The sequence below is a fragment of the Stenella coeruleoalba genome, assembly GCF_951394435.1.
Source record: "Stenella coeruleoalba genome assembly, chromosome: 11".
In the NCBI taxonomy this organism is placed as follows: Eukaryota; Metazoa; Chordata; class Mammalia; order Artiodactyla; family Delphinidae; genus Stenella; species Stenella coeruleoalba.
This window is the reverse complement of record NC_137157.1, coordinates 60,257,598-60,283,818: the sequence shown is the minus strand read 5'-3', so window position 1 is coordinate 60,283,818 and position 26,221 is coordinate 60,257,598. Positions and strand designations below refer to the sequence as shown.

General features: G+C 42.7%; 1 protein-coding gene across 16 annotated transcripts; it reads left to right on the top strand.

Annotated features, from left to right (window-relative positions):
- The first annotated feature begins 3,774 nt into the window (after window positions 1-3,774).
- On the top strand, window positions 3,775-26,200 carry PCBP2 (poly(rC) binding protein 2). Of its 16 annotated transcripts, none has more exons than XM_079938363.1 (15): window positions 3,777-3,923; window positions 6,250-6,392; window positions 6,957-6,980; window positions 7,069-7,101; window positions 7,996-8,112; window positions 10,507-10,638; window positions 11,609-11,737; window positions 12,747-12,821; window positions 14,652-14,744; window positions 15,826-15,867; window positions 17,121-17,193; window positions 17,703-17,741; window positions 18,681-18,733; window positions 19,629-19,798; window positions 25,783-26,200. In XM_079938363.1, the coding sequence occupies exons 2-15, from the start codon at window positions 6,324-6,326 to the stop codon at window positions 25,817-25,819; spliced, it is 1,086 nt and encodes a 361-aa protein (XP_079794489.1). In that variant the 5' UTR covers window positions 3,777-3,923; window positions 6,250-6,323; the 3' UTR covers window positions 25,820-26,200. The 16 variants fall into 16 exon arrangements, with proteins under 16 accessions (XP_079794492.1, XP_079794482.1, XP_079794491.1 ...); XM_079938361.1 differs by having other exon boundaries at window positions 12,735-12,821; XM_079938362.1 differs by having other exon boundaries at window positions 3,778-3,923; window positions 18,678-18,733.
- Window positions 26,201-26,221: the final 21 nt, after the last annotated feature.

The window sequence follows — 26,221 nt, the reverse complement described above, 5'->3', positions numbered from 1 at the left end:
AAGTAATACATGTACTTGGGGGAAAATTGTAACATTTTTAAGAGGATGCTCGGTGAAAAGTAAGGTTCTCTTCTCATCCCAGATTTCCAGCTTCCTCCCCAAAGGCAACCACGACTACCAAATTCTTTTGTAAATTTCCAGAGCTATTCTGAACATCGTTAAATATCCCCTCCCTTTCTATTTCTACCTTACATTGTTCCTATTGCCACTACCCCGACTTTATATCAAATGGGAGCATAGTACAGGCCCTCTTTTGGACCTAACATTTTCCCATTTAATTATCTATTTTGGAGTTGATTCCATATCAGTATGTGTATGTGTGTGTGTGTGGATAACATTGTTTTAACAGCATTTCATTCAACCAATCTTTTATTGCTGGAATTTTAGAATGTTTTCAACTTTGCTATACATTTAACTGCTGTGGGGAGCGTTTTGGTACATATATCTTTGCCAGAGGTTGAAAAATTGGATGCTTACAGCTATATCTGGCCATGGACTTTTTTTTTTTTTGAGGGACCACTCTCTGTGTTAATTATCAGACATTTTCAATAAAGTTTCAGATTTCAAGCTGGAAACTCTAGCACCACTGCGCCACCAGGGAAGTCCCCCTGTTGCCTTTCATTAGGCCAGTTACATTACTTGCCTGGCTCCCGAGAGCACTAGGTTGGTGCGCCGTGTTTTGTGCATCAGTATAAGACTCTAAAGATGGTGGTTCTCACATGTTTTTGTCTTAGGCCCAATGTCCATGAGAGGATCTGGGATTCTGCCATTCTTTTCTTACTAGGAACTAAGTATAGTAAGATTTCCACACAAGTAATTGAAAATGGGAAAGGATAGGAAACCCATTAGGTCTATTAATAAAATCCAGGGCTTCCCTGGTGGCGCAGTGGTTGAGAGTCCGCCTGCCGATGCAGGGGACATGGGTTCGTGCCCCGGTCCGGGAAGATCCCACGTGCCGCGGATCGGCTAGGCCCGTGAGCCATGGCCGCTGAGTCTGCGTGCCTGGAGCCTGTGCTCTGCAACGGGAGAGGCCACAACAGTGAGAGGACCGCGTACCAAAAAAAAAAAAAAAAAAAATCCAAATTGACACTGTAGCTTTGGGGACTGTTAAGTCACAGGATGAGTCTTCAGTTTGCTGTCTTTTCGGAATCATTTCCCTGTTTCAGGTTGTTTTGTAGCTGTAGGCAAGTTCACTCACTTGACTAATTTGGTTCCACTTCTGAGAAGAATTTATTGATTCATAAAATTATCAAGTGTTGCTATTGGATGCATCTTTTTCAAAGCTGGCTGCAACTGTTGGCCAGTCCCAGCAGAAGCCACGTTATTGTTAGTAGAGTTATGTTGTATTATTTTATCAACTTTTAATTTGATCTTTGTTTTGCGCCCATTATTAGAGATGATTTCACAGATAGCCACTCACTTTCACCCCAGCTCTTAGAGCCCCTGGGGTGTAAATGACCCAACTGCAAAATCTTGAGGTTAATCTGACCTTCAGCCCAGGCCTCACAGTAAGCCTGCTCCTTGGTTTGCTTTTTTCTGAGTGTCCTAACATTTTCCTACCTCCTTTGCTCTCTGTCAGTATTTGCTCTGCCCCTTGCCTTTGCCAAATGACAGACTTCTTTTTATTTCTATCTCACGTTGTTCCTAATGCCCACCCATCATTTGGAGGGTGGAAGGAAAGGCATTGGAGACCCCAAGCCTTATTTTCCACTTCAGAAAGCTATCTCTTTTCAGATAACTCCACTGAATTGGGGTTGTCCAATAATACTTGACTAATATTAAGGCCAGAACTGACACCTGAAGAACTCAAACAAGGGTAAATAATAACCCTGTAGTAGCTGTCTCTTTCAATATCCTTCTTTTTATTTTGTTTTATTCCCTTCCAGGGCTCTTCTCTATTTTTTAAACAAAAGTTTTAATTTGGAAATTTACAGATATATACAGGAGTAGAGAAAGCAGTTTAATGAACTCCTATTTCCCATAACCTAGCCTCAATAATTATCAACACTTTGCCAATCTTGTTCCATTCCACATCATATTTTTTCCAATTTTTATTATGAAAATTATTATTATTTGGGGGGGGCACACCACAGGGCTTACAGGATCTTAGTTCCCCTATCAGGGAATGAACCCAGGCCATGGCAGTGAAAGTGCAGAGACCTAACCACTGGACCGCCAGGGAATTCCCTGAAAATTATTTTTTAAAAGTTTGAAGAACAGTACAATGATCACCCATAAACCTACCACCTACATTCAACAACTGTTAACATTTTACCAAGTTTGCTTCATTTATATACCTATGTGAACCATTTGAAAGTCTGTTTCATGCATCATGACCCTTCACCCTTAAATATTTCATCATGTACCTCTTAAAACAGCATTTCTCCTGCATAACCACAATTCCATTATCACACTTAAGAAAACTAACAACACCTCCTAAAATTTGCTAATGTTCAGTTCATGTTTGAATTTCCTCAGTTGTCTCCGAAATGTCTTATATAGCTGTTTTTCTTCTTAAAAAAAAAAACAGGATCCAAACAAGATCCACACATTACATTTGATTATCATTCTTTTAAATTTCTCCTCTTTTCCCTCCCATTCCTTTTCCTCCTCTCTTTCTTTTCGAAGAGAACAGCCTAGTTGTCTTGTAGAATGTCCTGGATTCTGGATTTGCTGATTATCTCCTTGATGTGTTTAACTTTTTCCTTTATCCCTTGTAAATTTCCTGTAAATTGCAAATCGGGTCTGAAGGCTTGATTATATTAAGATTAAACACTTGACAAGAATACTTAATAGATGATGCTATGTACTTATTGCATCTCACCAAGGACTATGTCAAAGTTGTACTATTAGTGATGCAAAGTTTGATCACTTGGGTAAGGTGGTGACTATATGATGTTTCGATTTAAAATTTTCGGGTTTCTTTCTTTTTTTTCAAATAGTCCATGTGATATTTGGCACCAGGATAACATCCTGCTCCCTAACAAACTTTCCCTTAGAGTTTTGATGATTGATGGCACTTGCTTGAATCAATTATTTCATTTTGGGTTGGAGAATAAATGGTGATTTTCTAACTTTTTTATTTCCCTACATTCATTATATGGAACTCTTGAAAAAAGTTTTCCCTTATCGACTAGAGATGAACTAGTTCTTCCTAAAAGAAAGGGTAAATGCTTAAATCTTTCCTTTTAATTACCAATTTTCAGAGTAAGTTGGTGTAAAAGTGACCTCCAATGTGGCAAATTAGCTTTTTTTCTCTTTCTGAGTATCACTATAGACTACTGGGTTTTCCCGGCTCTTGTCAGTTTCTCCTCACACATCCCATTTTCCCGTTTCCTTTATCCATGGCGACTGCCAACTCTCTCCGCACTTACGCCTGGGCTTTCCAGCCAGCCCGCTAGGGGACACTAGTTTCCTCCCTGCCCCCCCCACGCTGCCGCTCTATCATGAACTTCGCCGTCTGCTACCAGTTGTCTCGCTGGTGTCAGTGGTGTCCACGGAGCCGCTCTAGGCTGTTGGGAGGCCGTCCGTATTGCGTGGGGAGGGTTTGGACGACGCAGTCGCCTCGCCGGCCCCCGGGGCGGTTAGCGCTTCCGGGGTCGGAGGGTGCGCGGGGTTGAAAGCGGGCCGCTCCGCCCCGTCCCCCTCCCAGACCAGCAGAGGCAGCAGCCGGAGCAGCCGCAGCCTGCGCCCTCTCCCGCCCGCCCGCCCTCCGCCCGCCCGCCCGCCCTCCGCCGCCCTCCACCCGCCCCGGGGTCTCTTTCCCCCTTCCTCCTCCTCCTCCTCCACCCCCCCCTTCCTCCTCCGCCCGCCCGCGGGGCCCCCCTCGCCTTCCCGCCCGCCCCTATTGTTCCGCCCCCGGCCTCCCGCCCTTCCCCTTCCCGCCCGCTCCCCTTTTCCCCTCAGTCGCCTCGCGCCTGCAGGTAAGCTTCAAGATTCTCCCTCCGCCCGCGGCTATAGCTCTATTTCTATTCTTGCCATCTTTCTTAGCGGTCTCCGGTCCTCGTCACGAGCCCCGACCTCGCGTAGTCCCGCGTGAGCGCCTACCTCCTCACTCTGCTTGGCCGGCCATTCACGCGAGGCCCTGGCTCCGGCGAGGCCTACTAGGCCTCGCGAAAGGCCTTCCCCCTCCCCCCTCCCCCCCCCGCTTTTTCCCGGTGGCGGCTGCGCAGGAGTCAAGGAGGGCGCGCGCGCGGTAGGGGGGGGCGGCGGTGGATTTGTTGGTTGAGGCGGGTGAGGGGAGGCGATGGCCGGCTTGCTGGCCGGGCGGGTGAGCGCGGCTCCCCGCGGGGGTCAGGCGCTGGCGCAGCCACACGAGGAGGCGCTACTAGTCCGGCTCCTCCCCCTGGATCGCAGCGCCCCCCCCCGACCGAACCGTTTATTTTTTTTCCCGTCTTTTCTAGTGGAGGGATAGGGGGTGCATTTTTTGAGTGGAAAATGCTTGGATGACCAAGGGGAGGGGGGCTGTGGAGTTAAAGAAAGGGTAGACGGGCTCCCAGTTACCGAGTTATGCAGGACGTTCTCTCGAGGTAACGAATTTTGAAATTACAAAATGCCGCTATAGACCCAGACCGAGCTATTTATAGGAGAAGGGGTAATGGACTGCAGGATTAACAGCTGGATTCCTGGGATTGGGTACACTGACGTTGACCTAGTCAGGAGAGAAGTATGACAGGGATTTCTTGGATGATTTGGAGTTGGAAATGCACCTTTGTTCCTTACCTCAAGAAATGGCTTCAAATAGGTTTTCAATTTTCTTGCCCTTTCGAACTTGCATTTATTGTGGTATTTGTAACGTGCTTCCTATTATGTGAATGGGGATAAGGAATTAAACTGCCAAATTTTTACCATGTCTTACTGAAAAAAGAAAGTTTTCTGCACAGACTTAACTCTCTCTCCCCGTTCCCCTCCTCACCCCTAGCACTATTGTTTTTCCTTGAGTGAAAAGTGTTGAATTCTGGGATTTTGCCAGTAATTAATTATATTCTGGAAATGGGGGAATGAAGTGCTTTGGGGATGCCTCAGTCACCTAAGTCACTTACTTGAGGTAGCCATAGGGGAGCTTGCCATATACAGAATGGTTTGGCAGCCACTTAAACACTTTAAATACTTAGGATATGGGTTTTGTGTTAGAGCAAAGTTAAAACGGTGGCTGGTTTTGTGAAGGGGGAAGACTGGGTGTAGGAGAGAGATCACTGATGTTGTTTTGAAGGGATGGGTACTAAAAATGTCACTGGAGAAATTTCACAACTTTGGGAAGAACCACTCTTAGGGCCTAAAGAGGTGTTGTAGGCTAAGGTATATCCAAAAACATTCTTTCTACACGTAGTCAATTATTCTAAAGCAGAAATGTTAGGAACATTTCTTTAGAGGATACGTGGGGAAAGGGCCTCAGTAGGAAAGGCTCGTTACTGCTGTTGTTTAAAACAACTACACAATAAATTTTTAGCAGTACCAGTTTTAATTTCGATTGTTTCCTTTGGAAGAAAATTTAAGATTTAATAGATTTGAATGAAGACTTGAGTGGTAACAGAGGTTAACACAGAAGCAAGGAAAATTTTCAGATCTTGAGTGACTATCAAGCTAGGTTGGGAAAAGAGGACTCAGGCTGCACTTAATGTATTGAGTCATTTCCCAAAGGGGAATATGGAACCCAGCCTGCAATAGAAGGCATTTCAGATGCTTTTTCAATGAGGTTTTTGATGTAAATCTTTTAAAAATTATTTGGTGGCATCTATTGACATTCAAAATTTTAATGTGAGATGCCTCTTATCAATTTCTTTACCTAGAAATTGCTGCCAGTAAGAACGTTTACATGTGTCCTCTCTAGCTTTCAACCCAAGAAGCTTCCTAACAGGGAAGCGAAAGGTCGTTGCCCTGAGTGTAGTTGATTAGTTTGAGGTTTGCCCTCATGATTTCCAGGTGTTTCTGTATTCTCTTGAAGCTTATTCTGCTGAAGGACAACTGGTGCACGTTCAGCAGTTCCCTTAGAACCATTGCCAATTGAAGGAATCTTTCACATCCTGAGAGTCAGCGGAAACCATACCGTTAATGAGAGCAGACTGGAAAGTTGCCTTCCATACTCTGTAACAGAACCTGAGCTGTTAATGCAGTTGTGCTGGATGTATATAAGCCTGCCAACTGATAGACTGTCATTTAAGGAAAAGAGTTCATTAGAAAACATTGATAATGGTTAAAGTAAATTTCTGTTGTTTTCCTACTCTGATTTTCGTCATGTTTTCATTTCAGTTTTTGACTTTCACCCCCACCAGTGACCAAAGACTTGACCACTCAAAGTCCAGCTCCTCAGAACACTGCTCGACATGGACACCGGTGTGATTGAAGGTGGATTAAATGTCACTCTCACCATCCGGCTACTTATGCATGGAAAGGTATGCACCAGCTTGGGAAATTGGGTCATAGTAACTGCTAGGGGAGGGGCCAGGAAGAGAGGGCATGGATCTCGGAGCTCATCAGATTAGCACTGTGGGGTGTCTGGCTTTAGAACTCTTCTCTAGCGGAGTAGATGAGAGTGTAGTGGGAAAACGAACAGACTTTACTAGGAAGCGCCACTGAGCAGGAAAGCCTTAACCAGAGGCTAGAGCCAAAGACTGTCTCATACCTGGATGATAAGTTTTTCTCATGGATGTTGCTATAGCTTGTGATAGGTAGATTTCCCCTGCCCAAACAATTTTGGGGTAACTTTAAGGTGGGGTGATATATTTGGTATTTTAAAAAAGGATTTATATTAAAGATAGCATTTAATTACTCCATTATTTCTTCACAGTTGTTTGATAGCTTTGCTTATATTTTGAGCAAAGAAAATAATAAGCCTGTCCATTCCTTTTCCCAATAAATCTTAGTTTTTCCATTGCTTTGGACTGTTAAAAATTACTTTTTGTGATAATGAACGCTTCAGATTTCCTCATATTTGACACTAATTTTCTCCATTGCAGGAAGTTGGCAGTATCATCGGGAAGGTAAGACATCACTTCAATTCTAATTACTATTTAGTCAGTCTGCGTTTAAATAGCAGTTGGAACTCACTCTTGACTTTTCCTCTTACAGAAAGGAGAATCAGTTAAGAAGATGCGTGAGGAGGTGAGTTATTGTGGATGGGGGGGTTAAGGGACTGTTAACTTGGGAAGTAAAAAACCTTTAAAACAAAAACAAAAAAAAATTTAATGAGAGATTAGAAGGGGGAATTTTTTTTTTTGGCCGTGCGGCATGTGGGATCTTAGTTCTCCGACCGGAGATCAAACCTGCGCCTGCTTCAGTGAAAGTGCAGAGTCTTAACCACTGGACCGCCAGGGAAGTCCCAGAAGGGAGGAGATCTTTTTCTCTCTCTCTCTTTTTTTTTTAGATTTATTTATTTTATTTTTGGCTGGGTTGGGTCTTCGTTGCGACGAGCCGGGGGCCACTCTGTTGCGGTGCACGGGCCTCTCATTGTGGTGGCTTCTCTTGTTGCGGAGCACAGGCTCCAGGCAGGTGGGCCCCAGCAGCTGTGACACGCGGGCTCAGCAGTTCTGGCTCACGGGCTCGAGCCGCAGGCCCAGTAGTTGTGGCATACGGGCTCAGCTGCTCCACGGCATGTGGGATCCACCTGGACCAGGGCTCGAACCCGTGTCCCGTGCATTGGCAGGCAGATTCTTAACTACTGTGCCACCAGGGAAGCCTGAGGGGGAGATCTTAATAGGAGAAGCTTGTATTTTTCTGGCGCAGTTATTTGTAATGACAAATAGTATGCTGGGAAATGTAATTTTAGGAAGTCTCAGGTCATTCAAGACTTAAAGCAGCTTCTGTAGTTTATGTTTGAGGACAAATATGGAGCACTATTTGAAGTGATGTCGATATTGCCTTGTGTCAGAATCATGTATACAGGCAGTTTCTTGCCCATCTTATTTAGGAGGGATTATATATTTGTGTGTGTGTGTGTGTGCGCGCGCGCACTCAGATCTTTTTCTCTTTAACCTTTTGGCTCTGTTTCCTATCCAGAGTGGTGCACGTATCAACATCTCAGAAGGGAATTGTCCTGAGAGGATTATCACTTTGGCTGGACCCACTAATGCCATCTTCAAAGCCTTTGCTATGATCATTGACAAACTGGAAGAGGTTTGTTGTTCCCTGCCCCTCATTCTTTATTTTGTGCTTCTAGGTAGTTTAATGATTTCTAAGGGCTTTTAAAATTCAAGGACAGACTAGATCATAAAACTCCGTAAATGGGTTCTTTGCTCCCATTCATCATCCCCCAAATTGGACCATTTGTAATTAAAAAAAGATGTCACTTTAATCGGTAGAAAAATACAATTGTTCCTTGAATAACATGAGTGTGAAGTGTGCAGGTCTACTTGTACTTGATTTTTTTTTTTTTTTTAATAAATACGTACTACACAACACGTATTGTAGAACTACACAATCAGAGGTTGCTTGAATCTGTGGATGCAGAACTGCGGATAAGTTAAGTTATACATGGACTTCTGACTGGGGTGGGGTGTCGGCACCCCTAACCCCCAACTGTAGTTTGAGTGCTCACTTTGGCAGCACATAAACTACAATTGGAATGATACAGAGAAGATTGGCGTGGCCTCTGTGTAAGGATGACACGCACATTTGTGAAGCATTCCCTATTTTCCAGTTATAAAATAAGTAATGGGAGGTTAACTTTGTTTGGTGGCAAACGGTTATTACATTTACTGTGTTGATCATCTTGCAATGTATTTAAATGTCAAATCACTATGTTGTACATCTGAAGCCTAAATAGTGTATATTGACTATACTTGAATAAAAGAGCCCTCAGAAAAACCCCCAAATAGTTTGACTATTATCAGGGACTCTAAAAAATGTGTGAAAAACCAGCATGTTTTATTTCTTAACCAGCAGTTTTGAAGGTATGCCACCACTATGTTGGTAATTATGTCCCCTAATTCATAGTTGAGTGGACTAAATTAACATGCTTTTGTTAGGAGCCCTTCTGAACACTAATATATTCCATAAATACAGGTATCTCCCAACCCTGGATGCAGTTATATATTTAAAAAAAAAATCTGGTAACTGTGTCTATACTGTACTTGAGCTATACTTGAAGGGAGGGAATGCGTTTTACAAGTGATCAGAAGCAAAATATCAATACCAGAGATTTCTGACTGAAGGAAGTTTTTTTAATAATTAACTGGTTTCAACCTTAAAATGCTGAACAACCATTGCCCTAGGTCCAGTCTTCAGCTTCCTCCCACTTCTGCAGTAATAGTGCTAATCATGCAATTGACATTGCAGGCAGAGGAGAGCTTCGGGGCTGCTGCTTGATGCCTTAATGGTGCCTGAAATCTTATCCTTGCCAAGATCAGAAATGTTATCCTTTGATCTGCAAGACCCTGCTAATCCAGAGCTTGTAGCTTTAAAAAAGTTCAGAAAATCTAGCGACTTCCCTGGTGGTCCAGTGGCTAAGACTCAGAGCTCCCAGCGCCGGGGGACCAGGTTCAATCCCTGATCAGGGAACTAGATCCCACATGCTGCACCAGAGAGCCTGCGTGCCACAACTAAGACCCGGTGCAGCCAAATAAATATATTTTTAAAAAATTCAGAAAATATTCATGCTTTCAACAAATAAGAAGCATGTTCTTGACTTTAGGGGCTTATGTTTGAGGAGTTCCCAGGTCTAGCTACTACATAGAGATTAGGCTAAAACCATTTAATTCTCAGAAGGCTAAACTTAACTAGTTTAAAGCCATGACTTTCAGATGCAGCATACTGTAACTGGAAAGACTATGGGCTTTGGAACCAATACAGTCCTTTAGTTTAAAATCTACAGCTTTTTAGATGTGATTGGGGTAGGTACTCAGCCTCAATTTCATTATCTGTACAATGGTACTATTACCAAGAAATTAAGACAAGGATAAATGGAAGTACAGTATTTAATCTTTATGTAGTTTTCTAAGAGAACAGAATTGGTTACTTGAATTTTTTTTTTTTTTTTTTTTTTTTGCGGTACACGGGCCTCTCACTGTTGTGGCCTCTCCCCATTGCGGAGCACAGGCTCCGGACGCGCAGGCCCAGCGGCCATGGCTCACAGGCCCAGCCGCTCCGCCGCATGTGGGATCTTCCCGGACCGGGGCACGAACCCATGTCCCCTGCATCGGCAGGCGGACTCTCAACCACTGCACCACCAGGGAAGCCCGGTTACTTGAATTTGGATTGCATTGTTTTATCTCTTAATATTTAATTTTGTCTTCTACTGAGAAAACTCTTTAATTATCAAAGTAAGTTTTCTCTCTACCAAGAACACTTCCGGTGTGAAGGAAAATATATTTAGGGCTAAACCTGAGGACGTTTGTAGGCCATTTTATCTTTTCAGAAATAGGGTTTTGGGGGGAGGCAATATTTGAACCTTTGTTGATGCAGATTGTGACATAATATGTCCCTTGTAAGGTTCTTTCATGGCAGTTATGGGTTCCCAGGGATCTGTTTAAACTTCTATATTCTGATGTTTTGACTAATTTCTTGTTGTAGGACATCAGCAGCTCTATGACCAATAGCACAGCTGCCAGTAGACCCCCAGTCACTCTGAGGCTGGTGGTCCCTGCTAGTCAGTGTGGCTCTCTCATTGGGAAAGGTGGTTGCAAGATCAAGGAAATACGTGAGGTTGGTAACTTATGCTCATTTTCTTTTTGAAATGTAAATTATTCTAAATGTGCTTCTTCTATTAGCCTTTACTATGTCTAGGAAAAGTTTGTGTTCATTGAGATGAAGATTTTTATTAAAGTAATAGTCCTAGAAGACTTTAATTTGCTTGATATATGTGTATATATATATTTTATATTCCATATATTTTAACAACAATAAATCAGAAAAGTTAACCAGAATTTCCACCTATTGCATATGACCCATTGGCAACTTTTCCATGAGACTACGTTATCTTTTTTTTATGTTTAAAGAGCTTTCAATTTGATCGATAATATCAAGTATTTTTCTTGGCCAAATCCCTAAATAGCAAGGGGAAAATGAAGGTGTATTGGGATGTAGTTATAATTCTCCCTTTTAAATTATGGAAGTTACATGAAATTATGGAAGCTTTTAATTATATCTGGGAGTTATTGAATTGGATGTTGGAATGAAATTTGAATGGCTCCTAAAGGAAAACTAATTGTAGTTTTTGGGAGCCTTTTGTACATGCCATGTGAGCAGGGATTTTGATTTTGTTCATTGATGTATTCCAAGTACCTGGGGTGGTACCTGGCACATATAGCATGGGCTTGATATAAACATTTGTTAAATAAGAGAATGAAAGGTGGGTGATATTTGTGGGTATTTTGTTTGATGGCCTACAGAGCTATCATTAGCTGAGAGGAAACTGTCCAGAGGGACCCTTTTCTTGAGACCAGGTTAAATTTACGCTGTTATTCAGCCTTATTTTCAGCTTTCAGAGGATAATTTATAACTGATTAAACAGTCTTATCAGGAATAAGGGAAGAGTGGGAAGGGAGGATAAAAGGGTAAGATAGGAGATGGGATAAGTATCTACTGAGCTTTAGATTCTTAAGATTTCTGCTGGGAGATACTGAAGAGTATGAGCTGTTTTTTCTGATTTTTAAATTTTTTTTTACCCCCAAAGAGTACAGGGGCTCAGGTCCAGGTGGCAGGGGATATGCTCCCCAACTCAACTGAGCGGGCCATCACTATTGCTGGCATTCCGCAGTCCATCATTGAGTGTGTGAAACAGATCTGCGTGGTCATGTTGGAGGTAAGCCCTCAGGCTCATGCTGAGAATGGGGGGAGGGTGATTTAGGGAGACAGACTGATCTATATTTAGTAAGACTAGAATTAGGTGAGGCTGTTAGAAGCCTTCAGTGGGGGTGGGGAAGAGGTTCCCTGAGTTCATATTTTCCTTCCCCCAGCTTTGACTTTTCTTATAGTGCAAGCAAAAATAGAAACTAAGCAGTGGTGATCATTTGGTTTACAGCGATTTTAGCAGAGTTGGTAGAGGAAGATTCACTACTAGGAATGAGTGGACAAAAGATGTATCTGGGTTCCTGAGAAGCTAAGTTAAATTGCCTTTCAGATTACAATATTTTAGCTACATGCAACTTTGATATATTCTTTAAATTAATTTCTGATGAGGCAGGATTATATTCAGAATGCTGTATATATAAAAAATGTATCCATAATGGTGTATCTGAATGACTTATGAGGTTCTGGTGGATGCTATTCAATTAACAAGAATAGCAAAATTAAGGGGAATTAAACCTTTTTAGAATTGTCATAGGGAGTTGGTCCCATATTGGTGAGAAAGGAAAGTAGAATTTTCAAGTAGAGTTTAGGAAAATATTGATTGAGCCTTTGAACTATTTATGGACAGTCCTAAGTGCAACATTTGGGAGTTTTATTTCCTATTCAGGCCAAAATGTAGGATCTTAATTACCAACTCAAACGTACATATGTACACATACAGGTTTTTCGTGTTAATTAGACTTATTTGAACACATGGAAATAATGCCTAAATTATTACAGGGGAATCTGCCTTGATGAGAATTAGTGTGAGCTCTGTAGTCCACGGACCATCTTACTGCTTTAAAGGCAAATAACTGCAGATGATTTGAGATTAGATCTAGCCAGAGACAACGTTGGTAGGTGAGGGAATGGAAATAATACAGTTTTTAATTTAACTGACCTGTGTGAGCTTAAGCCACACAGCTGAAGCAGCTTTGAAACCTTATCTCTTTTTGTTTTTTTCCCCTCTGACTCTCTCCCAGTCCCCCCCGAAGGGCGTGACCATCCCGTACCGGCCCAAGCCGTCCAGTTCTCCAGTCATCTTTGCAGGTGGTCAGGTAAGAAATTTTTTATTGGTGGGCTAAGGTGAACAAGGATTATGTTTGAAATGTCAAAACTTTGCCAGCAGCACACCAGGCCACTCTGCATGCTTGCTGAAACCTGTACTCTGGCCATAATTTGACCTGCTTTCAGTTTTATTTATTTTTTGTACTGGAGAAAGCTATGAATGCTATCTTATTTAATTTTTAGCAGGCAATGGGAGTTTTGTAGGCACTCGGAAGAGGTAATTTACTTAGTAATTTAAGGTGGGTTGGGTTAGAAGAACGGGTTAAATTGCCTTGGTGTCACTACTTCTTTCCCTACCCCACCCCATCCCATGTTTTTTCATGTGTGGGGTGTTCTTTAGAGGTCTGAATAAAGGTAGCAAAGAGTTGGACCTCTGAAAGAGATTCTTGGTTGGTGGTCTCAAATTGGGGGTCCTGAAATTGAGTGTCCTACAAACTTCCCCTTCTCCCCACCTCACCTCCCCTACTCCTACCCCTTCACTCCCAAACTCCAGTGTGTTGTCCCCGGGCTCTTAACCTCATAAACACTGGTTTGAACCCACATGGCATAACAAATCAGCTGGGGTAAGGGTTCAGTGTCTAAGAATAGAAGGGGGAGAGCATGTTGGGTCTGTGACCTTTGGTGTTAGAGTAAGAACACCAAAGCACCTCTTTGGCCTCTCCTCCTTCACCCACCTAAACTCTGGATCCTTGGCACGTGGTTTATTCTGAATTTAGATTTTTATGACAAAGGGCACTGATTAGCACCATGGTTTTATGCTTTTTGGTTAGTATTTGAGGAGTAGGTAGGTTTTTAAAATATTGAGGTTCAGGCTGAAATAGTGACCTTGATTTTGGTAGCTGCCTAAACAAGTATAGTGCTCAAAGTGCCTTTTCGTACATGGGGCTGACCTGTTAAAAGCACAGATATTCAACTAGTTCCATCTTACATTTGAACTGGAGAAGCACTTAAAGTCCATCTCATTCATATTCTATTGAGTTGTCATAAAACTGAATAAGTTTTGGGGGACTTAGTTTGTCTTGTAGTTCTGGAAGCGTTCACAAGAAATTAATCATCTCATAGTTTAGTACCTTGCTTTTAACACTAGCCTTGTACAAACTGGTTTGGTCAAAGGGCTCTCCATGAGTCTGGATAGTTAGGCAGGATAAACAGGCCCAGAGTCAGTGTAGCAGGGAGGTTTAGTTCTAGGCGTTTTCCCTTCTACCCTGGAACTACAAGTTCCTACTCTTCTGGATTCTTCCACTCCCACTTGGGATTATCTAGAGTCCATACTGCACAGCAGCAGTCCTCTCCATTTACAAGTCTTCCTTCATTTCCCTTTCCTTCCCTCCCCTTCCCACCCACCCCTTCTTACCTCTTTGCTTTCCTTCCCTCCCTTCCCTTTATTCAATTGACCACCCTCTAAAAACTTGCAGCTTCTTCTTCCATGAGTGGCCCTGTCTTGGATTATTCCCATGGGCCTTTTTAAATGGACCAGTTCATGCAGTGTCCACAGATGGACCTGTGTCTTTTGTTCCTCTGTGACAAAGTGGGCTCTGTAGGGGTTCAATTTAATCGCACACTGACCAGGAGCTGGCATCAGCTCTGTTGCCCCACCCCTTCATTCTGACTGAAAATAGCCCAATTGTGCAGTGTGAAATCTGCCACCATAGGTAACTTTTTTTTTTAATTCACTGATTGCAGCTCGTTTCAAATTGTGTTGTGAGCTCCTTTTTAAAGGAAAAGAAAAAATTAAACAACTTTTTTTGTGTGAATTTCATGCTGGTGACAAGGTGCCGGATTGACAGCCCTGGAGACTGAAATCCTCTATTTATCCACAGGACAGGTACAGCACAGGCAGCGACAGTGCGAGCTTTCCCCACACCACCCCGTCCATGTGCCTCAACCCTGACCTGGAGGGACCACCTCTAGAGGTGAGAGGGGATGTTCAGTCTCCAAGGCTCACTCAATCCTTCCGCCTCAGCCGAGACTGCCAACACGCGGGGGGCCAGTGGCGCTGGTGATTTTTGTGCTGTGGACACCACCTGTCCACGGGGACCTGGACTGACCCCCCCACCTCATTTCACACAGGCTGCGTAGCCCACCAGATGGTAACACCAACTCTCTTTTTTTTTTCCTTTTTTTTCCTTTTTTTGTTCAACCCCTTTTCCCTGTCTCCTACTCCTCCTACCCCATTTCACCTTCCCACCCCAACCTGGGTGCACTTTTGGGGGTACTGGCCACTGTGATGTGAGAAGCCTCACATCCTGTGAACCAGCTGCTCCTTCCTTCCCCTCCCTTCCCGATTCTCCTTGTCCCCACCCCATTGCCCTGAAGACCCAGCTCCCTTTTCGGGAGGTTATGGTGTGGGGGGAGGAGGGTGTAGTGGGAGCTGCAAGTGCCTTTTATGGAGGGGAGGTGGGAGAAGGCAGGACTTAGAACACAGTGATTTTTTTGTGTGTGTATGTTCCTATGGTCAGCTCCCTAGTGCTAGGGACCCAACTAGCTTCCAGTGCACTTAAGGTCTTTAGGCAGATGTAGAGAAAAATAAGATAGGAAAAGGGAAGTGTTTCAAAACATGCCATGTAGGTTTGTGCAGATAAAAATCATTTATGTCACCATGATTGGTAGAAGGGTTGGGGTGGCTGAGGAAAGACCGTTTTCCTTCTAGGCTATCTTGTACACAGGGAGAAGGAAGGGGGCTTGGGCAGTCGAGGCATTGTTTAATCCCACTTCCCACGTTTTCATTAAGAAACAGATGTGTTATTTTGTCTTTGATTGCAGGGAACATGGCTTCCTTTATAGGCATCCCGGAATAAGCCATCATATTAGGGTTTAAAGAAGGCCAACAGGTCTGACTGTATTTGTGAGATACCATCTACTGCCTCAACCCCTGGCCTCCCTATTCTCTAGTTCAACTCTGGCTTCCTGGCTAGTTGAAATCTGTCTTTTTCCCCCCACTGGGTGGCTGTCCGTGATTGGTTTTTAATAGGAACTGTTTTCCTCCTTTTGTAGGCCTATACCATTCAAGGACAGTATGCCATTCCACAGCCAGATGTAAGTTTTGTTTTCACTTCTTGTTTTGAAAAGTTCCTTCTCCCGTCCAAAATTGTCTCTTTTCTCCATGTAGGCAGGAGTGAGTTGGGTCTTAAACATTTGCAGTATTGTTTTCCTCACAAGGTGAACTCCATATTTTGGCCCTTAAATAATCTTTAATCAGGACATAGTAGCACCTTGTTTTTGCCATTTAATCCCTGGAAATTATAATCTGGCAGATTATTAGATTCTGCTTTCTCCCATGTTCCAGATTACTCTAAAAGAGAAGTGTTCCACGGTATACTGTCATTTGTTATCCCAGGGCACAGTTTAAATTGACAGTGGGCTGTGCATCTCTGCTTGGAGTCCTTTCCATGGCGGGGGATGGGAGGTGGGAGGTTGGCTTTGCCCTTCTTCTGTACTCCTCAGTCTGAGGTGACAATTTAAAAAGCATCTGGAGGGGTGGGGAAAAGGGGTTTATTTACACAGGGAGGGATAGGAAGCTGAATATTTGGGAATTCAACTCAATAAAACCTTCTTTGTCACTAAAAACTCCAACTTAAAAAGTGCTGGTATTTAGACTTCAAGGGCATTTCTTTCTGCACTTATCCTCTATCCTTACTAACTCTTTCAGGTGCTGAGCTTTAGATTTGGGAAGTTAAGATTGGCTCTTGGTTAGTGATAGCCCCCAGGAGGGGAAGTAGACTTGAAGAGGGATGGTTTTACAACAGCCAGGACAGTTTATATAGATGAAGAAAAATAGCTGTAGAAATCATGGGGTGGGGGTGTGCTAAACCCAGTTTGGTTTCACCTTAATCTCTCTCCTCCTTGCAGTTTCCCTGCCCCCTCATCTCCTTCCCTCCTCCCAGTACTGACAGAACCCTGCATGGTGTGTTTTCCCTAGCACCACTGCACAGTTTGTTTTCCTAGCCTGTCTGTGCTTGTCCCTGGGGCAACTGTTGCAATGGCTGCAAACACCTTCATTAAATAGCCCACAGGGGGATGGTTGTCAGGCGGGTGCTGCTGCTTGTCTTTTCACACACCCCAAATGCGCTCATTCTCTTTGTACTGATACCCTTTCTATTTCTAACCCTTACCTTCTTGTTGTGCCCATCCCCAGGATGGTGATACCAGTCCCATATCTTACCCTCTGTCATAGTTTGAGTAGTAGCCAACTTTGGGGATCAGGAGCTCTGCATTTTCAAATTTGAATGTGCTTGAGCCCTGACTGTTTTGCTCTTCTAATGCCAGCCTCTTCTGTTTCCTTCCTGCAGTTGACCAAGCTGCACCAGTTGGCAATGCAACAGTCTCATTTTCCCATGACGCATGGCAACACCGGATTCAGTGGTATGGATACCTCAGTGTTTATTTCTGTAAGGTGTAGTACAAGACAGAGGCCAGCCCCAAGGTCTCAGTTTGACATCTGTTTAAAACAAACTTCATTACCCAGCATCCTGCTGGTTTAAACTTGCCTGTTTTCTATGGCTAAACCAAAGGAGGTAATGTGTTTGTTAACTTGGTTTTCATTTGGGGTGAGTTATTCTAAAAGAGAAAAAAGACCCTGGAAGGTTTGGGGTGAGGTCTGGGGATGCTTGTCAGGCAAAGGGTAGGCTGATATTTCTTCTAACCCATCTTCGCTGCTGCCCCTTTGATCTGATTGGCACCCCCTTTCTCTCCACCAGCTGTTCATAGACCTGGGTAGAAACAATCCATTTGTGCCAAATTGTGTAGTGGTTTTTGTTTTTGTTTTGTTTTGTTTTGTTTTTTTGGGCTTTTTTTATATATATATAAGGAATAACTTGTCCGGTAGGGTTAGGATGAGACCACCAAACTCATTTTCACTTGTATCTTAACAGGCATTGAATCCAGCTCTCCAGAGGTGAAAGGCTATTGGGGTAATGATTAAAAAAAAAATCTGTAGTATTCTACTGTTATATTAATAAACTGGTGGGAGTCTTGTTTCACTGCCCATGACATACCAGCAGAACATGCACATGGCAGAAAGGAGCTGAGAGAGCAAAGCGGGGGTGGGCCTGGTATCCCTGAGGGTCCCTTGATGGATCTGGCCTACCCCCTTCTAAAAATGCTGAGTTTTAGCAGCCACAGCTGAGAGCAAGACTAGACTTGTGAGTTAGCCAGCTGGTCTGGTCTAGTCCAGGTGTCAGATGGGTATGGGTGTTTGCTGATAGGAGTTTTTTTTCTTTTTCTTTGGAAAACAAAACCCAGAACAAATTATTGAGCAAAAGACAGGGAATAAATCTGGAGAAATGAACTTCCCACACCTTACTGCCATCTCATTCTCACTGACCTTCAAGTGTAGGTTAGGGGTAAGGGTGTGTTAGGAGGGTGTTAATCTGATATAGGTATATTTAAAGCAACTCTGCATGTGTGCCAAAAGTCCATGGTACCCAATAACAGGCATGATATTGGCGCTGGTGATAGCATCAGGTGAGATAAAATTGGAACACAACAGCAGGAAATCCAACCAGAAAAGGGGAGAAGTGCAGAAGTACTTGTTTAGATTTTGGTCCTGAGAATTGAGGATACCACATTCCCTTGCCCCTTGCTTCCATCCCCTTACACCCTAATAGGCTGGGCTTTGCAGGAAGTGTCATGAAATCAGCCTCTTCTGTGTGTACAGAGGAACCTTTCCAGCATTATTTCTACACCCCTCTCCCCCTCTTTCCTCCTTGGAGGCTTCCAAGTTAGTGATGAATCCCAACAGCCAATGCTGGGTTTCCAGTTCGTTTTCCTTCTGTTAGGTTAATGTACAAATCAGTGGGAGTTCGTATGCTGTGCATTGAACTTCTTTGCTCTCTTCTGTCTTTTAGCAGGTTTGGATGCATCTGCTCAGACTACTTCTCATGAACTCACCATTCCAAACGATGTAAGTATATGGTTGGGTTGCATGGGATGAAAATAAGAGAATTGGTTTTAAAGAATAGAGGTCTTTTCAACGGCATCATGCCACTCTTACGAAAATGGGGTTGTAGACACCAAATTAAATTCTTAAAACTACATAAAATCTCAAGTAAAAACTGATGGAGGAAATTGATGAGCCAGAAAGAAGCTTTTTGTCTCAAATAGAAATTCCCATTTGCCTTTGTTTTTTGTAGAACCTGAAGCCTTATCCCTAATTCAGTGGTCCTTGGATGTTCTGTCTGTACTATCCCAACGTGGTAGTCACTAACCACGTGTAGCTGTTGAGAAGAATAATTCAATTTCTCAATCTTACTGGCCACACTTCATGTGTTTAGTTATCACGTTATTAGTGTCTACAGTATTGGACAGTGCAAATGTTGGCCAATTTTTTACTTTTTCCCAAGGCAAAAGCATTAGAAATTAGCCAGAATTCTTGTCACGATGGTGAAGTAGGAATCATGGCAGGATGAGTTATGGCCTCTTTTTTACCAAAAACAGAATATACTTTTATCTTTATCCCTATCTCTGGTTAGCTAGGTTTATCATCATGTTTGCTCTGCTTTATTTTGTCTTTGGAGTTAGTACTCTGAGGAAGTGAGCTAATGCTCCTAGGAGTCATTCAGCTTAGAGTTGGCCCTGACCTGTAGTGATCAGACAGAAGAATAGGGCAAGAGTTGAGATATAATCTATAACTCAATTTTTAAAATCAGGAGTATATGAGTAGAATGTATAGGATGCAGATAGTTTCCATTGTCATGTTTGTGGACCCAAGCTATAGAAGCCTGAGGAGTGGGGTGGAATTCTTGGACCTAACCATGCAACTCTTAATTTGGTATGCCTTGTTGTTTTTCTCCCTTAAGTTGATTGGCTGCATAATCGGGCGTCAAGGCGCCAAAATCAATGAGATCCGTCAGATGTCTGGGGCGCAGATCAAAATTGCGAACCCAGTGGAAGGATCTACTGATAGGCAGGTTACCATCACTGGATCTGCTGCCAGCATTAGCCTGGCTCAATATCTAATCAATGTCAGGTAAGTGTTCCCTATCTTTCGTGTTATTCATGCCAGCATAAGTAATGTATGTGTTGGGGGAAGTTACACTGTTAATGTAAAGTGTGGGATTCTTTGAGGGATGGAAATGGGAAGGGTAGAGATGGCAAAAGAAAAAGTTTAAAGTCTAGCTCTAGTTTTCACCCATCCTTAGTGTAGCAGAAAAAGAAACCAGTTTGTAATAAGTTTGCATGGGGTTGGGGGACGGGGAATAGATTGTTTGCATTTGACTTTTTGATGGTTTTGGGAGTGGAAGGTATGGAGCATGTCTTCACCAGTAGGACTGCTCTGGGTGGAGCACCGACTTAAAACCAAATGTGGGTCTTGCTGTAGATGTCATATAGACTAATACTTTACTAATGGGGTTTAGGCTCCAAAGCACCCTTAATTGAAATAAGGATAATGAAGTTATGTGACAGCAAGACAGTTTCTTGGAGGCAGTCATTACCGTTTATTCTGAAAACATCCATTTTTCTCAAGTTGCCAGTGTGTGCCATTGTTCAGAGCTTGTGGAAAAGGAGAGGTACAGGTATTGGATGTTTCAGAAATGCTTAGTATTTTCCTTTCCCCCACAGTCTCATCTCATCTCTTAATGACTTTCTGAGATTTTACTTTTTTTATCCAAACGTAGCTAATGTTAATACACACAGTTGTAGCAGGACTATTCACAGTCCAATGGGTATCCTACAAGGCATTTATATTACTTGCTTTCTCAGCACATGTGCTTAAGTCATGTTCTTAATTGCTTACTAACATCTTAAACCAGTGTTAGCAGCTCATTCCCCAAGGGACTTAGCTATCCCTTTTATGTAGACTTTTACCTAGTTGTTATTTACCTCTGTCACAGTCTCTGTTGTGCATAAAAATTTTATGGGTTCCTGAATCTAGTGCAAGGGAAAGGAATTCGTAAGTATGGGATCTATTTTTTGCCATGCTTATGCAGATCATGTATTTATTCCATGGTCTTTTATCCCCTGGTTAAGAATTCATCAGATCCCCAGTAGTGGTTCTGACTTTTGCCTATGTCTTTTGATGCCTTCAGGTATTTTCTAGTCTTTATGTAGAAAAGACTTTCCTCTGTCTAGATCTGCTTTCTTCTTCAGCTACCAAGATGTCAAATTCTTACTGTTCAGACTGAAATGGTAGTTAATTCTGAGACTGTTTGCAAAGGTTTGTTTCCTTGTTTCTAATGGGGGTGGTGGGTTGTTAAGAGGAAAGAATCGTGTTCTTGGAAGCTGGAAACCAAGCGATTTTTCTTCTGCTTGGGTAGACCTGCCCTCAATGTTGTCAGATAGTGCTTCCACGTAACCTGCTTGCCTGACCCCTGTACTAGGTCAGTGGCTAAGTTGTAAGGAAGCAGAACGTGGTCCACCTTTGTTTCCTGATTTTAGTCACTCTTTTCAGGATCATCCTTTTTAATGAAACTGTCCAAGCTATGGATTTGGGTCAAAACTTTTCAAAGCTTCATTTAACACCAAGCAAGGACTATGTGTGCACGCAGCTAACTCTTCACTTTCTCATATTGGCCCAGTTTGAACGCAGAAAGCAAACTGGTTTTATTAATACTAGGTAAAGAAAGAGTTCTCTGTTTTCAGTAATGGACCCTGAGCATTTCTACTGATTTTGGCACCTTTTTTATGGATTGCAACTGTCCTTGGATTTAGGTAAACAAAATGGAGTCTTGAGAGGAGCCTCCCTGCCTTTGAAGAGTTCATCTTTAGCCGTAGGATGTCCAACAGACTTCAGCAAATGCCTGCAGTTCTGCCATAGACACATGCAGGCATTTGGGAGCTACAGGTCATTACTGTGATTTAGAGCTTATTTTAGGAGTAGCAGTGGTAGTTTTACTTTATTAAACTGAACTTTTCAGCAGTGCTTAAAGTTTCTCTCTTCCAGTTTTCTAAGGTCTATATGAGAAGTACAGTCAGTTAAAAACAAAGGGCCTTTTTTTCTCTCCCACCCCATCACCAGAAATGAGGCTTTATTTTATCTATGCTTCTGTTCTCAGCATTTTTCATTGAAAATGCTACAATCTTTGAAGTCTGAAATGAGTGACCTACTTTAGGCTCTTGTCCCTTTCCATCCTGATATATTTGGTTAGTTTGCTGTGGCGGTAGAAGCAAATTTTAATATCAGTTACAGAAAAAACAATTAAAAATTCTGTGCATTAGTATCCCAAAGCTGCTCAAGTGATTGGTGGGTGAAACATTTGTTCTTGTTTGGAGGTGGATGGGTACTCTTTCATTTTCTGCTTGCAATCGTTCTTTTCTGCCTTCTGGGTTGGATCAGTGTGTCAGGTAATATGGAAGTGTGTGATTTTTCTCAGTCTGTCAGCTTTTTCTTCACCATAGCAGTTTTAAATAGCATTGTGGAATGGAATTTGGCAAAGTATACATTTTTAGAGGGTGGGACACAGAATAAAAGACAGCTTGTCATAAGTTGATATTAAGTCTTCCTAATTGGCAACCAGAGGCACTTACTGATAACTGAAGCGGATTTTGTCCTGTACTTTTCCCTTTTGTGCTCTTCCCTTCCACCCACCCTTTTTTTTTTTGTTCCTTTTTTTCCTCTGTTACAGTTTAGAAAACGCTAAACCCTCCTCCCAGGCAGCCTCCGTCACGATCCCTGATCACCTCAGCATCAACCTCTCTCAACCCTCCACCCCTTCTTCTTCTTCTTCCTCCTCCACCACCACCCCCTCGCTCGCCACAGCGGGGACCTCCGACGCACCCTCCAGCCTCCCCAACCCTCTTCCGACCGCCCCTTGTGTCTCCAGTCTGCTTGGCATGAAACCCATCCCTCTCCTGGCTCTAAATGTTGTGTCTGCTGCTAAGGGTGCCGGGGCTTCAGCTACCACCACCACCACCTCTGCCGTGCCATGTGTAACTAACAAACTGAAAAGCGAGAAACAGAGATTCTCTCCCTACTGATTGCATATATCTTGGGGCACCCCCTCAAGTATTTTTTGGTTTTGTTTTTGTTTTCCCTTTGTTAACATTGGTGAGAACCAAACTATTGTGAGCTTGTGACCGTTTCCTTTTTACTGTTTTGGGGGATAACAGGGTGGGGGCAGGGGCAATGGTAAACTGTTTAGGTTTAGGCCGTTTCTGCTTGAGTGCCTGTTTCAGAGTCTGACTTGTTGAATTCTTATCTAGAGCCACAGTTCTTGCTCTTCTTTCTCATTCTGTTACATTTTGTAGCTTTATTCTGCCTTGCAATATAACAATGTTTTAGGCTCTGTGTTAATGAATAAAAGCTTCTCCATTAACCTTTTTTTTTTTTTTCATGGTTATCAGCCAGCCTTCTTGGCCAGATTTGTGTTTCTAGCTGTAATAAAGTTGCCACAGTAAGAACCTTAGTTGACTGTGCTGTGAAGGAAAGAAGTTATTTCTTTACCCAGAATGGGGAGGCAAGTTGGGGAAAGTCTAATAAAGTTTGCCGGCTTCTGTCTGCATTCCTCTGAACTAGTATTACCCCTCTCCCTGTGACATTGGATAAATCTTGAACAACCAGTGGGTGACATTGCCTCAGATTTGGCAGGATTCTGTCCAGTTATCCTAAGTCAACCCTGATTATTCAACCAGGTCCCTTTACCCTTCTATTCCCCGCCTACCTTTGTCTCCCCACCAACCCCATCATAATTAGAGGATTAAAGACCTAGATTTGGAAGGGACCTTTAAGATCAACTGTAACTCATTGATTCACTTTATCAGATTAAAGAAATAGATGCTCTGGGAGACTTTAAATTTGCAGATCACATGAGTGAGTAGTCAGGACTAGCAATTTGTGCTTTACATTTACTCAGTCTTCTAAGATTGTGCTTGATCTCCCTGAAGCCTCATTCTTTTTCGTATCCCAAGATCTTTCTCCATAAAAGAGTAGAAATGCCGTAGGTAAAATGGTGGAAGGGCTCTGATAGTTTCCACTCAGCCTGAATGCATATTGCCAGGGTAATGAAAGTATGATGCTCTTCCCAGGGACTTAGAAAACCAGTGTGGAGATTTCTTTCCTGGTGACCTTTTCCCATATCCCCTTTGGCTTACATTGTTTAAAAAACAAACAACAACAGAAAACCTAATTATATTGCAATATATTAACTTCTGGTTTCGTGGTCCCTCAATCTCATATTGGGGCTGTGAATTAGTGTTACACGTCCCAAGTCTGCCTGAAGGACTAGGGGGGCCAATTTCATTGTCCAGATAGGGTTTTTCTTGTTGGTTGCTAGATGCTCCTTTATCATGTGGTCCAGCTTTCCTTAGTAAGCTCTTTTTATATCTTGCTGATACCATCTCCCCCAGAAACCTGGTTTTTATTTTATCTAGTTCTTGATTTTAGAAGGCCTCTTTACCTAATGAGTACTCCCTAAAGGATTGCTTGGAAGGAAGTCAGATGTTTTAAGGGCTGACCAAAATCACCACATCCAAAGGTACTTCTTGGTGCTCGATTTCTTAGTAGCTTACAGCTCCCCCATGTGGTCCGTCTATTCTGGAGTCCTTAACACAGTATTTCTGGTTGGGTTTTCCCTTCTCCTTGCCCCCTCTCCCTGCCACCCCCAATTCCTGCCCAGGCTGTGTATAAATTCTGGACTGTTCTTTTTGGTGCCAGAGTGCCACCACCTTCTTATGTGAACTTAGTTTTTTTTAGGTCCTAGATCTAAACTGTTTGCAGCAGCTCCTTTCCTCAACCTTCAGTTCCCACTAAACTCTTTGATTCAGGGTCTGTTGTTCACGTTGCTCTAAATCATCCCATTTTGAGGTTGGCAAGAATCTACCCCCTTTAAGAACTATTTTCCTTTATGCTGAGGTCACAGTAGCATTTCTGACTTGAAACTAAATGCAGTTTGTAGTTGAAGGACCTATTACCTGCCCTTCTCCCACCCCCTCTGCCCCTGCCTTCCTGGCCAGTTTTTGGATTTGCGTTATTCTGGAAGAGATGCACATGCTGTCTTGACACGATTGCCAGTAAATTTTAAATCTTTATGAAATAAAGTTATAAACTCAGGCTTCCCTGCTGGTCCAGTGGTTAAAACTCCACGTTTCCACTGCAGGGGTGTGGGTTCGATCCCCGGTTGGGGAAGTTCTGCATGCCACGAGGTACGGCCAAAAAAAAAAAAGTTATAAACTGAGACTGGGTCTTACACATTTAGTTCCGTTCAAAATGGGAGCTAAGTCCTGCTGGCTACCTAATATCAGTGAAGCAGGCTGATAGCCGAACATCTAAAGACCTTTCCTTCAAAGCCCAAAATTGGATTCCAGGACCTCAAATAGTCTATTTGAAACAGGCATTGTAGCCAGGTATATTTGGATGGAGAATTTGGCTTAACAGGACCACAAATTGGGGAGCTTCTAGAGTGCGCTAGGGAGTTGCTGAAAACATTGTTTTGACTTCCACTTAGTCTTGAAAACTAGGCCTAAAAACTATAGGTTGGGTATAATTTTTGACCCATACTTAACACTTGCTGCTCCCTCTTTAACATGCCTTAGTGTTTAAAAACTCAAGCATCTCTTAATAGTAATAGTCTTCACATTGATGGAGAGACCTGGGACTGTTCTATTAGTAGCTTGGGAGAAACTAAAAAATAAGCTGGGCAGTAAAGAAAGTGTCTGTATATTGCGACCCTCTAAGGCTTTTGTGTGTGTGTGGGGGGGGGGTGTATTTTCAGAGAGTGCGTAACATCTCCCACAAAGATTGTGTAGAGCATAGTTTGAGGGATACCCACAATTAATAACCAAGGTCCTCAATTTCCCTTGGTTGTGAGGTAACTTGCCTCAGGAAGCTTGGATTGCAGGGGTTATAGGACCATGGTACTGATTAATCCAAAAAGTCTTTAAAATGTCTCCCTTGATAACTGAAGCAGATTATGTACTTCTTCACATCTCATCAGCCAGGCTAAAAGTTTTGGAGGTGAGGTACTGCTGGGCACTCAGAAAACTAACTTCGAGTTTTTTTTTGTGTGTGTGTTACAGGCTTTCCTCGGAGACGGGTGGCATGGGGAGCAGCTAGAACAATGCAGATTCATCCATAATCCCTTTCTGCTGTTCACCACCACCCATGATCCATCTGTGTAGTTTCTGAACAGTCAGCGATTCCAGGTTTTAAATAGTTTGTAAATTTTCAGTTTCTACACACTTTATCCACTCGTGATTTTTTAATTAAAGCGTTTTAATTCCTTTCTCTGTTCAGCTGTTAATGCTGAGATCCATATTTAGTTTTATAAGCTTCTCCCTGTTTTTTTTTTGTTTTGTTTTGTTTTTTTTTTTGGGTTTTTTTTGGCTCATGAAATTTTTTTGTTTGTCATGGAAATGTAAGAGTGGAATATTAATACATTTCAGTTTAGTTCTGTAATGTCAGGAATTTTTCAAAAAAATTAAAAGATGGACTGGAGCTTTTTCTTTGTGAATAGAA

What these genes read in the sequence shown, in the direction of transcription:
- PCBP2 (XM_079938351.1), top strand. Translation starts at nt 6,324, where the DNA reads ATGGACACCGGTGTGATTGAAGGTGGATTAAATGTCACTCTCACCATC. An exon ending in TTGGCAGTATCATCGGGAAG is followed by an intron (nt 6,981 to 7,068) that starts GTAAGACATCAC and finishes TTCCTCTTACAG; the next exon opens with AAAGGAGAATCAGTTAAGAA. An exon ending in TCTGCGTGGTCATGTTGGAG is followed by an intron (nt 11,738 to 12,734) that starts GTAAGCCCTCAG and finishes TTTTCCCCTCTG; the next exon opens with ACTCTCTCCCAGTCCCCCCC.